The following is a 16,565-nucleotide window of genomic DNA, read 5'->3' as shown; positions in this document are numbered from 1 at the left end:
AAGATGAGGTAAAGAGAGTAGTAAGAGAGAAAAGGTTAGCATGTGAGAGGTTTTTACAAAGTAGAAGTGACATAAAGAGGGAGGAGTATGTGGAGAGAAAAAGAGAGGTTAAGAGAGTGGTGAAGGAATATGAAAGGGGAGCAAATGAGAGAGTGGGTGAGAGAGCATGAATAGTTCCTTTATATAAAGTCATATGGGACAAAAGAGAGAGCAAAAATTATAGGGGAGGAATAAGCCTGTTGAGTATATCTGGTAAGGTATATGATAGAGTTATTACTGAAAGAATTAAGAGTAAGACAGGGATCAGGATTGCAGATGAACGAGGTGGTTTTAGAAGGGTAGCAGATGTGTAGACCAAATGTTTACAGTGAAGCATATACATGAACAATATCTAGAAAAGGGTTAAGAGGTTTTTGTTGTATTTATGGATTTGGAAAAGGCATATGATGGAGTGGATCTGTATCTGTCTATATCTGTCTGTCTATATCACTGTCTATTTGTATCTCTGTCTCTCACATGTACTCATAAATAAAATTATTATACATAATGTAAATTACCTAGGATAACCCAAAAATTCCAGGCCAAGTGCTATACAGTGTTTGTAGATATAAGACATAAATAAACATGATGCAAGTAATAGCAGTGTCACTTGCTCAGCAATCAGGGAGCGGCCCATACACCACAACCCAAGAGGTTTACTAGCTGCTCCCTGAGACAGAGACAAGTAGATGGAAAGACAGACACACAGGCAGACAGAAAGATAAGCAGAACTAGACAGACAGATAAGCAGAGCTAGGCAGACAGACAGATGTACAGATAGACTGACAGACATACAGAGACATGTTTGTGTGCAAGAGTAAAAACATATAAAGGCAAGGTTCCCCCCTCCAGCAGCGCACATTCATGTCACTGTTATCTGATGCTGTCATAACACAATTATTCAAGGAGCTCATATTACACTCCAGGCGCACACAAAAGACAGAAAGACAGATAAGCTGAACTGGACGGACAGATAAGCAGAACTAGGCGGAGAGACAGACAGACAGATAGATGTACAGATAGACAGGTGGACAGATAGTCAGGCAAACAGATAGACTGATGGACATACATACAAAGACATATTTGTGTGCAAGAGTAAAAACATATAAAGGCAAGGTTCCCTCCAGCAGGGCACATTGACCCTTGTCATAACACCATGCTTCAAGGAGTTTCATACTCCAGCATGTCTAAAACATTGCTGGGACCTATAAATACTTTGTATATATTTCTAGACAATAGTAAAATGACCAGGGCAGGTGAAAATTTGACCTGTCAGTGTAATTGTCACAATTTGAGTACTATTTCAGTACATAATATTAGTGTCAGAACAAAGATTGGCTATGAAATCACAAGAACTATTATAAATTGTAATTATCAGAACTTAAAAATTATTTTTTTTTTATTATCACACTGGCCGATTCCCACCAAGGCAGGGTGGCCCGAAAAAGAAAAACTTTCACCATCATTCACTCCATCACTGTCTTGCCAGAAGGGTGCTTTACACTACAGTTTTTAAACTGCAACATTAACACCCCTCCTTCAGAGTGCAGGCACTGTACTTCCCATCTCCAGGACTCAAGTCCGGCCTGCCGGTTTCCCTGAATCCCTTCATAAATGTTACTTTGCTCACACTCCAACAGCACGTCAAGTATTAAAAACCATTTGTCTCCATTCACTCCTATCAAACACGCTCACGCATGCCTGCTGGAAGTCCAAGCCCCTCGCACACAAAACTTCCTTTACCCCCTCCCTCCAACCTTTCCTAGGCCGACCCCTACCCCGCCTTCCTTCCACTACAGACTGATACACTCTTGAAGTCATTCTGTTTCGCTCCATTCTCTCTACATGTCCGAACCACCTCAACAACCCTTCCTCAGCCCTCTGGACAACAGTTTTGGTAATCCCGCACCTCCTCCTAACTTCCAAACTACGAATTCTCTGCATTATATTCACACCACACATTGCCCTCAGACATGACATCTCCACTTAAAAATTATATAAATTAAAATAAAAATGAGGAGAAAAGGCAAATCGGCAACACTTCTGCAAGCGGCAGGACTGGATGTTGCCGTCAGGTGAGCATCCAGAGCCAACTTCACGGTCTTATATCTCAGTAAGTACTGGTCCTAAAATTTTTTTTTTTTGGTCTTATACCACACTGAAAAAAACCCCTCTTCAATTTTAAAAACGGAAAACAATTTTTTTATTTTTCATAATATTCGGAGCGCCAGGCAGGTGAACGTAGATTTATGTTTGGACAGTTTAAGGGTTAATGGCCCAAGCCAGGCTGAAACATCGTCATAAGTTTTGGTCTCCTACATGCAGGTTATTTGTGTAAAGACTGGTAATTTTTAAGTTTCAATCAGTAGCTAAATGTCATTAATAAGTGTGAATGTTTGAACTCTGATTGTTAATAAATTCGTGCCCCCTCACTTTTGAACATGGCCATCATCCATTCTGTTTAAATTTTATTGATTTCATTATTTTTCTACAGATTGACATGGGCGAGGTGAACAGTGAAAGATCAAGAGGGTCTGGTTCATCTGGTCCTTCTAGTGCTCACATTCAGCAAGCTTTCACCAAGTTCTACCCAGCAAGATATCGTGAAGATCTCAATGAAGAGGAAACAAAGTAAGTGGCTTCACTGTTTTCAAGGAATTTGGTGAAGTGAAGGAAGTAGATAGGAAATACATAGTGTATTCAAATGCTCAACAGCACTGGTGAGAATGATTGACCAGTGGAAGTAAGTCATGCTAAACAGTTATTTGGTAAAGGAGTTGCAGAAGACTTGTTCTGTACCAAGATACCATGGTGTTGCTGTGTCAGACAAGGATCACATTGATGGTATGCAGTATTGACAAATTGAAAAATAAGATACATATGCAACACTTTAGTATCTTTAGTGACAAAATGTTTTGACAACATAAAAGGCTTCTTCAGTTGAATACAAGTAAATATAACACCGGAGACAGTAGAAGCGGTTTCGATGTGAACTGTTTAGCATGGCTTACTTTCACTAGTGGGCCATGCATACTTGTGGCATCACCTCCAGCTGCTTCACTTCACTTTTGCTCTAGTATATACGATCTGGCCTCATACCTGTGCTTTAAGCTTAAGGGACTGATCACCTCAGAACAACTACTTCTACTGTCTTCATTGTTATATTCACCCATATTCAACCGAGGAAGCCTGTAGTACAGGCAAAACTTTTCAACTGTAAAGATACCCAAATGTTGTCTTGTGTGGACATGTCATGGAGATGGCATGTGTTTGGTGTTAGAGAATCAACAATTTGGTCAAATCAGGACAATTAGGCAAAGATAAAGGCTTGTGCAATTGAGTACTCCTCAGTGTGACAATGAAAAGAATGTGGAATAGGCCATTACATTTAAATAAATAAAACAGAAAATTTACCTAATGTGTAGATTGAAAAACAGAGAAAAGTGTTCCACACGATGGCCATATTATTAAGGAAGCAGTCTTATTATACAATAAGGCTGTGTGAGGAGTAAATATAGGCCAAAAATGAGTGTACATTTAGTTTGGATGGATTAACAGATTTAGAATGGTGCAGTGGTTTTCATAATACATAATTCAGTGGGGAGAGTGCCTCTGCCAACCACGCTGCCACAAAATAAGTTCCTGGCCGAGCTAGCTAGCGTTTCCTCTGAAGGTGACTACAAACCTGAGCAGGTGTGTAACCCTTTCAGGGTTGGTTCCATAAAATTACAGCTTTGAAGCCAGGGTCAGTTCCGTAAAACTATGCCAAAATTTTAGTGGCTACCAGTCTTGTGGGAGAAAGCTGGTAGGCCTACATATGAGAGAATGGGTCTGCATGGTCAGTGTGCACAGTATAAAAAAAATCCTGCAGCACCCAGTGCTTATTGAGAAAAAAAACTGCAGCTGTGTTTCTGGTGTAAAAAAGTGACCTTGCTGTGTATTTTCGTATGGTTTTTCAGTTGTATTCTCGGTTTCTTGGTCTCATTTGATAGAATGGAAGCTATTATTACAGAAATAGAGAAGATTTTGAATAGTTTACAGACTAAAAGTAATAGCTTGAAATTGAGCTCAAAGTAGCGGAAATGTTAAATTTTTGCTGAGGCATTCTTCCCCTCTCTCTTCCTCACTGAATGAGTAACACAGGCAGACTGAGTCACAAACCTATCACCAGCTGCATCCCGTGGGCAGGGGGACATGTCTGCTACAGATGATTTCCAAGTGGATGTACGAAAACGGGGAAAATTTCACTGAAAAAAGTGGTTGAAAACTGAATTTTATGATAACCGGACAGGACAAAAACCGGGGTTCCATTGTAGTTGAAATAGGTAAATGAGCAGTTTCTTATACTCATTTGATAGAATAAAAGGAGTTCTAGCTAAATAGCTATAAGTTTGGTCAACTGGAACAATGGACTTGGCCCAAAATAGGGCTGAAAATGGGCAAAATCGACCCTGCATAAATATCACCAAGACCACTAACTTTGCGAGAGCATAATTCTGTAAGTTTTCCATCAAATGTTGTGCTTTTTATTTCATTACCTTTAGAAAAAGATTCTGTCATTTCATAAGAAAAAAATATTTTTTTTTTAATTCTTCGACCTTGGGAGCAAAATTTACAAGCAGGAGTCTTGACCCTCAAAGGATTAAAGCTGATGAGGTGGATTTGTTCTGGAAAAAGCTATCTAGAGCATTCATCAGCAAACAAGAAAACTACTGCTGGATTATTCCGTTCCAGAGAGAGTGACTTATCCCGAATCTGACTTATTCCAAATTAATTTTCCCCATAAGAAATAATGGAAATCCAGTTAATCTGTTCCAGACACCCAAAAGTAGTAATTTTTTTATGTGAAATACAGTGGACCCCTGACCTACGATGACCTCAACCTATGATAAAACCGACCTACGATGCTTGTCAGAGTAAAAATTTGACCCCGACCTACGGTGAAAAACAACTTGCATCATTTGTCCCATACGTCCCATATGCAGTGTGCCAATGTTTACAAGCCAGTGCTGTCCCTCCCACGCATACATTCAGAACATTTTGTATTATTCCAGTGTTTTTAGTGCTTGTAACTGCTAAATAAGCCACCATGGGCCCCAAGAAAGCTTCTAGTGCCAACCCAGTGGTAAAAAGGGTGAAAATTACTATTGAAATGAAGAAAGAGATAATAAGTTTGAAAGTGGAGTACGTGCCTCTTGAGCTGGCCAGGTTGTACAACAAACCCCAGTCAAACATCGCTACTATCCTGGCCAACAAAAAGGCAATCAAGGAAGCTGTTGTTGCGAAAGTTGCAAGTACGTATCTGTAAGAAACACAGATCGCAAGTACTCGAAGATGTTGAGAGACTGTTATTGGTGTGGATAAACGAAAAATGGATATCGGGAGATAGCATCTCTTAAGCGATCATATGTGAAAAGGCAAGGCAGTTGCATGACGATTTAATTAAAAAAAATGCCTGTGACTAGTGGTGGTGTTATTGAATTTAAGGCCAGCAAAGGTTGGTTTGAGAGATTTAAGAATCGTAGTGGCATACATAGTGTGATAAGGCATGGTGAGGCTGCCAGTTCGAACCAAAAAGCGGCTGAAAAATGTGTGCAGGAATTCCAGGGATGGGTATGGGGTGCATAAAGATATTAAACTAAAGTGTGTGTGTGTGTGTGTGTGTGTGTGTGTGTGTGTGTGTGTGTGTGTGTGTGTGTGTGTGTGTGTGTGTGTGTGTGTGTGTGGTGTGTGTGACTCAACAATCAATATTTGCACCAATAACTCATTACAGTTGTGACCGGGTGTGGAAGTGTGAATTGCTCATTACTCTATAATTTGTTCATGATTGTAGCCAAAGTATAAACGTAAGTAACCATTCTACAGAATTCATTACCTTTGTAACTTGTGAGCTCATTACCTTTGTACCTAGTTCAGCTATCAAAACTTTGGGGGCCCAGTCCCTGGACCCATTACGTACCTCTGTAATCTGTAAATACCTTTGTAACTTGTCATGATTGTGACCAGACTTACCTGGAGTTCATTACCTTTGTAAATTGTGAGTTCATTACCTTTGTAAATTGTGAGTTCATTACCTTTGTAAATTGTGAGTTCATTACCTCTGTAACTTGCTCAGCTATCAAAACTTTGGAGTCCAGTCCCTGGACCAATTATGTACCTCTGTAATCTTTGGACTACCGCCCACAGGATGGGTATGGGGTGCATAATAAACATATTAAACTAAACTAACATAGAGGCTGAGGGATTGAAACCCCAACAAGTGTTTAATTGTGACGAAACAGACCTGTTTTGGAAGAAAATGCCAAACAGGACCTACATTACACAGGAGGAAGAAGCACTGCCAGGACACAAGCGTATGAAAGACAGGCTAACCTTAATGTTGTGTAGTAATGCTAGTGGTGATTGCAGAGTGAACCCTCTACTCATGTACCACTCTGAAACTCAGTGTGTTCAGGAAAAACAATGTTATCAAGGCTAATTTGTGTGTGATGTGGAGGGCAAACAGTAAGGCATGGGTCACTAGGGACTTTTTTTATGACTGGTTTTACCATGTGTTTGGCCCCACTGTGAAAAATTACCTCCTGGAAAATAAATTGGAGCTTAAGTGCCTCCTGATATTAGGCAGTGCTCTTGGTCATCCTTCAGACTTGGCAGAGCAAATTTTGGGGGACTTGAGTTTTATCAAAGTCAAGTTCCTGCCTCCTAATACCACTCATCTCCTCCAGCCCATGGACCAGCAGGTCATTTCAAATTTCAAAAAACTGTACACCAAAGCAATGTTTCAAAAGTGCTTTGAAGTGACCTCAGACACTCGATTGACCCTAAGAGAGTTTTGGAAAGATCACTTTAGTATCCTCAGTTGTGTAAACCTTATAGGTAAGGCTTGGGAGGGAGTGACTAAGAGGACCTTGAACTCAGCTTGGAGGAAACTGTGGCCAGAATGTGTAGAAGAGAGGGATTTTGAATGGTTTGGGGCTAACCCTGAGGAGCCTATACCAGTTGTGGAATCTGTTGTGGCACTGGGGAAGTCCATGGGGTTGGAGGTTAGTGGGGAGGATGTGGAAGAGTTGGTGGAGGACAACGATGAAGAACTAACCACTGATGAGCTGCAAGAGCATCTGCAACAGCAAGAGACCACAACTGAGGAAATTGCTTCAGAGGAGGGGAGAGAGAAATTGAGGAAGTTGCCTTCTTCAAAGATTAAGGAAATGTGTGAAAAGTGGGTTGAACTGCAAACCTTTATGGAAGAAAATCACCCTGACACAGCTATTGCAAGCCGTACTGGTGATTTTTACAAAGACAATGTTGTGAACCACTTTAGGAAAATCTTAAAGGAATTTGAGGTACAGAGCTCTGTGGACAGAGTTTTGGTGCGACAGGGGTCCAGTGAATCTCGAGTTGTTCCCAGTGGCATTAAAAGAAGAAGGGAAGTAACCCCAGAAAAGGATTTGTTACCTAAAATCCTTATGGAAGGGGATTCCCCTTCCAAAAAATAACACCATCATCTCCCCTCCTCCCATCCTATCACTCATCACCACATCTGCAATAAAGGTAAGTGTCATTTATTCTTCATTACACAATATTATATATTGTGCATGTATCCTTCTTTTTGTGAGTAGGAAAATGTATATTTCATGTGGTAAATTTTTTTTTTTTCATACTTTGGGGTGTCTGGAACGGATTAATTTGATTTCCATTATTTCTTATGGGGAAAATTAATTCGACCTACGATAATTTTGTCTTATGATGTGCTCTCAGGAATGGATTAATATCATAAGTTGGGGGTCTACTGTATACATTTCCCTACACAGAAAACAATGAGACATGCAGAATAAAACATTACTAAAATGACACTTACCTTTATTGAAGACTTAGTGATGAGTGATGAGACAGGAGGAGGGGAGAGGATGGAGGTGTACTATTGTTTGGAAGGGGAATCCCCTTCCATAAAGCCTTCAGGTACCAAGTCCTTTTCTGAGGTTACTTCCCTTCTTTGTTTTTTAATGCCACTAAGACCAGCTTTAGTTAGTGGATCCCTGTCACACAAAATATCTGCCCAGAGAGCTCTGTTTCTGGAGTGTCTTTAACCCTGTGACTGTCACAAGCCCATTTCTGAAACTGTCATTGTCGCAAAATTTTTGGAAAAAAAAAAGAAAATTATTTTTTCTTATGAGATGACAGAGAATCTTTTCCTGATGATAATGACACCAACAGTACAAAATTTGATCGAAAACTTACAGAATAACACTCCCACAAAGTTAGCAATCTCGGCGATATATACACATCGGTGATTTCGCCGACTTTGAGCCCTATTTTCGGCCAGTTCTGTTGTTCCAGTCGACCAACCTCATAGCTATGTCTTTAGAACTCCATTTTTTTCTATCAACTGAGTACAAGAAACCACCCATTTACCAATTTCAGCTACCCAATAAAGCAGTCAAATTGGCAATTTGGCCAATTTCATGCAAATTAAAAAAATGCCAATTTCAAAATAGGGTCCAGAATAAACAATGCAGACATTCTTGGCACTAAAATAACATATCCTCTGTTCATTAGTCACATCTCCAGGCCCCTCTTATATTACTCTTTTGCTTTCTATTTTGATTTTTTATTCACACAAAAAATAGAAGATTTACTGTTATGCAGACTACTGCATTATTGTAAAAATTTTATAAATAATATCAGTGCACTAGTGAAAGAATATTAGACTCCCCAGTTGATGTGTATTGGACGTGTGGTGTGATTTGCTTACTCTTGAACATTGGTAAAAATAAAACATTTCTGCTACTTTGAGCTCAATTTCAAGGTCGTTTTCATTGTGAAACTAATCAAAATCATCTCTGTTTCTGTAATATGTTTTCCATTCTATCAAATGAGAGACCAGGAAAACTAGAATACAACCATAAATACTGTATGAAAATACACTTCAAATTCGGCGTTTTAATCCAAAAACATGGTCGGAGTTTGTTTTTTTCTCTCATTATGCACTGCATGCTGCAGGATTTTTTTTATACAGTGCACACTAACCACACAGACCTAATCTCTTGTAAATAACAAAGGCACAATACCGTGTTGCGCATGTGTCTTAATTTCATCTTGTCGGTATTATATACCATTCTTGTACTACTACTACTACCTCCACCTCTTCCTGCCTGTATATATAGCCGTCCTGCTCCACTTCTGGTTAGTGTGACTTTGTAAATGGTCCAAGTTGGACCGAAACGTCGTCGTAAGCTTCTCTCTTTTATGAGCGGGTTATTTGTGTACTATTCTCTCATATGTGGGCCTACCAGCTTTCTCCTGCTTCATTTGAAGCCGCTAGAATTATTGAGTATATATACGCCTGAAACACTGGCTCATAAGACGTGTATATACGGACGAAACAGTCATAGAGTTAAGGTTTCCCTAAAATGGGACACAACATTGTCATTGTACATGTTGCCAACAGAGCCAGCAACAGCTGTGTCAGGGTGATGCTCATCCATAAATGTTTGCACCTCATTCCACTTTGAACAAATATCCTTAATCTTTGAAGAAGACAACTTCCTCCATCTCTCTTCCTTCTCCTCTGAAGCAAATTCCTGTGCTGTGCTCTGTTAGTGTTGCAGATGAAGGTCTTGAAGCTCTGTAGTGGTTAGCTCTTCATTGTGGTCCTCCAATTCTTCCACATCCTCCAAACTCACATCCAACCCCCATGGAATTCCCCAATGCCACAATAGATTCCACAACTGTACACAAATAACCCGCACATAGAAGAGAGGAGCTCACGACGACGTTTCGGTCCGACTTGGACCATTTACAAAGTCACACTAACCAGAAGTGGAGCAGGATGGCTATATATAGGCACGAAGAGGTAGTGGTGGTAGTAGTAATAGTAGTAGTAGTGGGGAACTAAGGAGGAGGAGCCAGTCAAATATAAAGAAAGGGGAGCACTGCAAGGGAGCTAGGTGCCCATAGAGGGAGAGCAAGTGCACAAGGTGGGGGGAAGGGGAAGTGATGAAATAAATAATGAAGGAACAGAAACACATGACAGAAGAAAGACAAAAAAGGAAAGAGGAAAGGGGAAGAGGGAGAAGAAAAAAAATGAGGAATCAGTTTGTCACGGGTGTTCTGAAGTTTGGAGCATTTTACAATGTAGTGGGAGAGGAAGGCATCTACAGAGATGAAGCCAGGACTAAGATTCATTCAAGGAAAGTTATGTATTAGAGAGGATTCAACAAGACAGCAACTGTTAAAGTTGGAAGTAGGGAAGACCTCTGTGCACTTGCTCTCCCTCTATGGGCACCTAGCTCCCTTGCAGTGCTCCCCTTTCTTTATATTTGACTGGCTCCTCCTCCTTAGTTTGCTGCTGCTGCTGCTGCTGCTGCTGCGCCGCTGCCGCCGCCACTGCGCCGCTGCCGCCGCCGCCGCCGCCGCCGCCGCCGCCGCCGCCGCCGCCGCCGCCGCCGCCGCCGCCACTGCCACCACCACCACTGCTGCCACCACCACCACCCCTGCCACCACCACCACCACCACCACCTCTTTCTGCCTATATATAGCCGTCCTGCTCCACTTCTGGTTAGTGTGACTTTGTAAATGGTCCAAGTCGGATCGAAATGTCGTCGTAAGCTCCTCTCTTCTATGTGCGGGTTATTTGTGTATCGTTCCAGTCATGGTATTGTGCCTTTTTTAGTTATTTATGGACCCCGCAGTTAAGCGTCATATTCTCTCCAACTTTTTTAATGTTCTTCCCTCTTTTAAACCCCTCTTTCGATCTTATGAGGCTGCTCTTATTGCTACCAGGCGTCGTAAGAATCAGCTTTGCTTCCTACGTGACTGTCTTGCTGAACAAGTTCTGCCACCTTCCTTTTCCCATTTCCTGAAACCCAACCCACTGGGCACTCCCTTTCCTGATCATGCCCATCTCCTACTTCATCAGCTTATTCTTTCTACTAAGTCACAGGTTGAAGATGCCTTCTTTACTTTCCGTCAGCATCATCGTGCTCTCTTTGCGGTTCTACCACAAGATCTCTGTAACCTTCTCTCTACCATTGCACTTGACACTGCTCGCCTGAATACACAAATTCATTCTTCTAAACTACAGAATAAACTTCAACGTCTCATCTCAGCTAGCCCTTGGTCTAAATTCTCCCTCACTGACTGTGTTACTAACTTGTCTTCTGTCTCACTCTCTCAGTATGAGCTTGAACTTCTTGGTTTTGGCCTTTCCTTTGCCACTTCGCCTACCCCTCGCGCTGGTATTTCCCTGATTAGCTCTTTTGATTCCTTTCGTCAATCTCGCTCCAATAATCTTCCTGACTTGTCCACTTTTCGTGGCGCTCTCCTTCCTGCTCTTGTTAGTCTGTTTTCTAAGAATCACCACCTTCCGCGCCATTACCAACTTGCCCTTTCTTCTCTTAAATCTAACACTAACATTGTCATACTATCTTCTGAAAAAGGTAATTCGGTAGTTATCCTTGATCGCGAGGATTACCTCCATAAAGCTGATGTCTTGCTCTCTGACTCGCGTACCTACACTCCTCGCATTTCCAACCCTCTTGATCGCATCAAGAGAACTTTCAACAAGAAACTAAGGACTCTCTCCGACCTCTGTCCTCCTGACTTTGACCTTGTTCAACGGTTTTGTGTCATCTGTCCCTCTCTTCCCTATTTCTATGGCCTTCCCAAAACTCATAAACCTGATATTCCTCTTCGTCCTATCATATCCTCTAGAGGTTCTGTCTCTTATTCTCTTGCTTCTTGGTTGGCCAAAACCCTCACTCCCTTGGTACTTTTTCTCCTGCCCACCTTCGTCACTCTCAAGACTTAATTGAACGGGTTCGCTCTCTCCCAACCTGTAAGATGCTTAGTCTTGACGTTGAGTCCCTCTTCACCAATGTCCCTTTTGATGATGTCCTTGATTTCCTTAGAGAGAAGGCCCTTGAAGGGTTTCTACATCTCCCTATACCTATTGAAGTCTTTCTTGATCTTATCCGCCTCTGTGTGGACTCTAATTCCTTTTCCTTCCAAGGGAAATATTATTCTCAAACCTTCGGTGTTGCTATGGGCTCCTCTCTCTCCTGTCCTTGCCAATCTTTACATGGAATACTTCGAGACTGCTGTTCTTCCTACCATCGATGTGCAACCTTCACTCTGGCTCCGCTATGTGGATGACATCTTTGCTCTGTGGCCTCATAACTCCAATCTCTTCCAACCTTTTCTTGAAGCTCTTAATAATCTTGCCCCTTCCATTAAGTTTAAAGCTGAATGGGAATTTAATTCCTTGCTTCCTTTCCTTGATGTCCATGCCCACCGCTCAGATGCAGGTTTTTCCTTTTCCGTTTACCGAAAACCTATGCACAGTGGCATGTACATTCACTACTTTTCCTATCATGCTTCCCCTGTCAAGAAAAGTGTTCTTATCTCCCTCTTTCTCCGTGCCCTCCGCATCTGTGATCCTCAGTTCCTTCCAGCAGAAATTTCCACTCTTCATAATCGTTTTCCCATCTTGGCTACCCTTCCCATTTCATAGACTCTGCTTTCTCACGAGCTAAACGTAATTTCTTCTCCCAAACTCTCTACTCCTGGGAACTCTTCTGTCCTCTGCCTTCCCTACATTTCCGGTCTTTCTAATCTCCACAATTCTCTCAGTCCCTTAGACATTAAGCTTACTTTCCACCAGACTAACACTCTCCGCACTAATCTCGTTCATACCTCTCCTCCCTCTACAGATGTTCCTGGTGTCTACACTATTTCTTGCTCCTCCTGTCCTCTTCAATACTTTGGAGAAACTGGCCGATCTCTTTCTGACAGACTTAGGGAGCACAAAAATAGTGTTAGGCTTGCCGACACTAACAATGCTCTTTTCTATCACGTCAGAGATCACAGCCATCCTATAGACTGGTCTTCTGCTAAAACTGTCTTCCCTACTTCCAACTTTAACAGTTGCCATCTTGTTGAATCCTCTCTAATAAACAACTTTCCTTGTATGAATCTTAGTCCTGGTTTCGTCTCTGTAGATGCCTTGCTCCCCCACTACATTGTAAAATGCTCCAAACTTCAGAACACCCATGACTTAACCTGATTCCTCATTTTTTCTTCTTCTCCCTCTTCCCCTTTCCTCTTTCCCTTTTTGTCTTTCTTCTGTCGCGTGTTTCTGTTCCTTCATTATTTATTTCATCACTTCCCCTTCCCCCCACCTTGTGCACTTGCTCTCCCTCTATGGGCACCTAGCTCCCTTGCAGTGCTCCCCTTTCTTTATATTTGACTGGCTCCTCCTCCTTAGTCTGCTGCTGCTGCTGCTGCTGCTGCCGCTGCCACCGCCGCCACTACCTCTACCTCTTCCTGTCTATATATAGCCATCCTCCTCCACTTCTGGTTAGTGTGACTTTGTAAATGGTCCAAGTCGGACCGAAACGTCGTCGTAAGCTCCTCTCTTCTATGTGCGGGTTATTTGTGTATCGTTCCAGTCACGGTATTGTGCCTTTTTTTGTTATTCCACAACTGGCATAGGCTCCTCAGGGTCAACCCCAAACCCTTCAAAATCCCCCTCTTGTACACATTCTGACCACAATTTTCTCAAAGTGCTGCAAGTCACTCCCTCTCAAGCCCTACCTATAAGGTTTGTGCAACTGAGGATACTGAAGTGATCTTTCCAGAACTCTCTTAGGGTCCATTCAGTGTCTGAGGTCACTTCAAAGCACTTTTGAAACACTGCTTTGGTGTACATTTTTTTAAAATTTGAAATGACCTGCTGGTCCATTGGATGGAGGAGAGGAGTGGTATTAGGAGGAAAAAAACTCCACTTTGATAAAATGAAACTCCTGCACCATTCGCTCTTCCAAGTCTGGAGGATGAGCAGGAGCATTGTCCATTACCAGGAGGCACTTGAGTTCCAATTTATTTTCCAGGAGGTATTTTTGCACACTGGGGCCAAACACATCATGGAACCAATCGAGGAAAATGTCCCTCGTGATGTCCCTCGTGACCCATGCCTTACTGTTTGCCCTCCACATCACACAATTTACTCTTGACGACAATGTTTTTCTTGAGCTCTCTGGGATTTTTAGAGTGTTACATCAGTAAAGGCTTCACTTTGAAATCCCCACTAGCATTACTACAAAACATGAGAGGTAGCCTGTCTTTCATAGGCTTGTGTCCTGGGAGTGCCTTTTCCTTCTGAGTAATGTAGGTCCTCTTTGGCATTTTCTTCCAAAAGAGGCCTGTTTCGTCACAATTGAACACTTGTTGGGGGTTTTAATTTTTCAGCTTCTCTGTACCCCTTCATTTTCTCAACATATTTTTCAGCCGCTTTTTTGTTAGAACTGGCAGCCTCACCATGCCTTATCACACTGTGTATGCCACTACAATTCTTAAATCTCTCAAACCAGCCTATGCTGGCCTTAACCCTTTCAAGGTCCAGAGGCCAAATTTCAAAGGGTACACCAGTGTCCAAGAATTTTCAAAAGAATTTTATTTTTTCTTATGAAATGGTAGAGAATCTTTTTCTGAAGGTAATAAAACAAAAAGTACGAAATTTGATGGAAAATTGATGAAATTATGCTCTCGCGAATTTTGATGTGTCAGCGATATTTACACATCGGCAATTTTACGGACTTTGACTCCCATTTTAGGCCAATTACATTATTCCAGCCGACCAAATTCTTAGCTGTTTCACTAGTATTACTTCTGTTCTATCGATTGAGCACAAGAATTTGCCAAGTCAACTGTTTCAACTACAAAATTTATTTATTTATTTATTTATTTATTTATAAATTTTAGCATACATACAGAGGTACAAAAAAATACAGGTAAGAGCAGCATGCCAAAGCCACTTATATGCATAGCATTACGGGCTGGCTTAAAATTAACTTAAGATTAACTAAGCAATGATGAAATCAGTGATAAGACATTATTGTAAACAGATAACTATAAAATACAAATGAGTATTACAAAGACAGGTCATATGGTTGCATGCATTGCTGTTCATTCAGTAGAATGGAGTATTCTGTTAGGTAGTGTATTTAAAAAAAATAACAAAGTTAGGTTTAACATTTGTGTGATATAATTGTGAGTAACATTTAGGATATACAATTTATATGGTTCAGTTATTCAGTACTTATTTGGTTTTGAGTAAGTGAACTTTGAGAAGAGACTTGAATTTATAAACAGGTAGTGTTTCTTTTATATTTACAGGTAATGAATTCCAGATTTTAGGGCCTTTTATGTGCATTGAGTTTTTGCATAGCGTGAGATGGACACGAGGAACATCAAAGAGTGATCTGTGCCTTGTATTATGGTCATGTGTTCTGTTGAGGTTGGCAAGGAGATGTTTGAGGGGAGGGTTAATATCAGAGTTAAGTGTTCTATGTATGTAATAAGTGCAATAATAAGTATGGATGTTTTGTATGGTGAGTAGGTTGAGTGTTTTGAATATTGGTGGAGTGTGCTGCCTGTAGTGAGAATTTGTTATTCTAACTGCAGCCTTTTGTTGGGTAATTAGTGGTCTGAGATGGTTAGTTGTTGTTGAGCCCCATGCACATATTCCATAGGTGAGATAGGGGTAAATAAGAGAGTGATAAAGGGCCAGGAGGGCTGACTGTGGAACATAGTACCGTATCTTCGATAGTATGCCTACAGTCTTGGAAATTTTCTTAGAAATTTGTTGTATATGTGTATGAAATTTGAGTCTATTATCGAGGTGGATTCCTAAGAATTTTCCCTCTGTTAGCTTTGTGATAGGTGAATCATTTATCGTTATGTTAAGAGGTACATCTGTAGCTCTGCTACCAAACTGAATGAAGTAGGTTTTGTCAATGTTTAGTGTAAGTTTGTTAGTCCTCATCCAGGTAGATATTTTCTGTAATTCGGTGTTTACAGTATTGGCTAGCGTGACTGGGCTCGGGTGAGAGAAGACGTATGTGGTGTCATCTGCAAAAAGTGTGGGTTTGAGTAATTGCGAAGCATTTGGTAGGTCTTTTATGTATAGGAGAAAGAGAAGAGGGCCAAGGACACTTCCCTGTGGGACACCAACTGTAATTGGTTGTGCGGAAGAGCTTGCCCCATTTACATACACATATTGGCTTCTGTTGCTGAGGTAAGACTTGAGGTAGTTGAGGGAGTGCCCTCTAATACCATAGTGTGACAATTTTACGTGGAGCAAGTCATGGTCAACTGTATCAAAAGCTTTACGTAAGTCAATGAAGATCCCCAGTGGGACTTCTTTTTTCTCTATTGCAGTGTATATATGTTCTAGCATGTGTATAATAGCATCATTAGTATTTTTATTAGGCCTGAATCCAAATTGGCAGGGGTTGAGAATGTTATGGGAGATGAGGTAGGAGTAGATTCGTTTATGAATTAATTTTTCGAAGATTTTTGAGAGAGGGTGTAAATTGGATATTGGCCTATAGTTATTCAACTCTGTTTGGTCTCCTCCTTTATGGATCGGGGTGACCCTTGCTATTTTGAGAACTGTAGGGAAGGTGGAGGATTCAATGGATTTGTTAAAGAGTGTTGCAATGATTGGTGATAGAACTTGGCCAATT

At 41.2% G+C, this 16,565-nt stretch overlaps 1 protein-coding gene across 1 annotated transcript in view; it reads left to right on the top strand.

The window, feature by feature from the left end:
• Positions 1-16,565, top strand: part of LOC128685932 (uncharacterized protein CG43867) — a 1,104,857-nt gene that overhangs the window by 1,032,757 nt on the left and 55,535 nt on the right. The window contains exon 25 of the mRNA XM_070083118.1: positions 2,534-2,670. Within this exon, the coding sequence (XP_069939219.1) occupies positions 2,534-2,670 (137 nt within the window). The remainder of the gene's footprint in view (positions 1-2,533; positions 2,671-16,565) is intronic.

The sequence above is a fragment of the Cherax quadricarinatus genome, chromosome 9 (genome assembly GCF_038502225.1).
Source record: "Cherax quadricarinatus isolate ZL_2023a chromosome 9, ASM3850222v1, whole genome shotgun sequence".
Taxonomy (NCBI): Eukaryota; Metazoa; Arthropoda; class Malacostraca; order Decapoda; family Parastacidae; genus Cherax; species Cherax quadricarinatus.
This window is presented reverse-complemented; position numbering and strand designations above follow the sequence as displayed.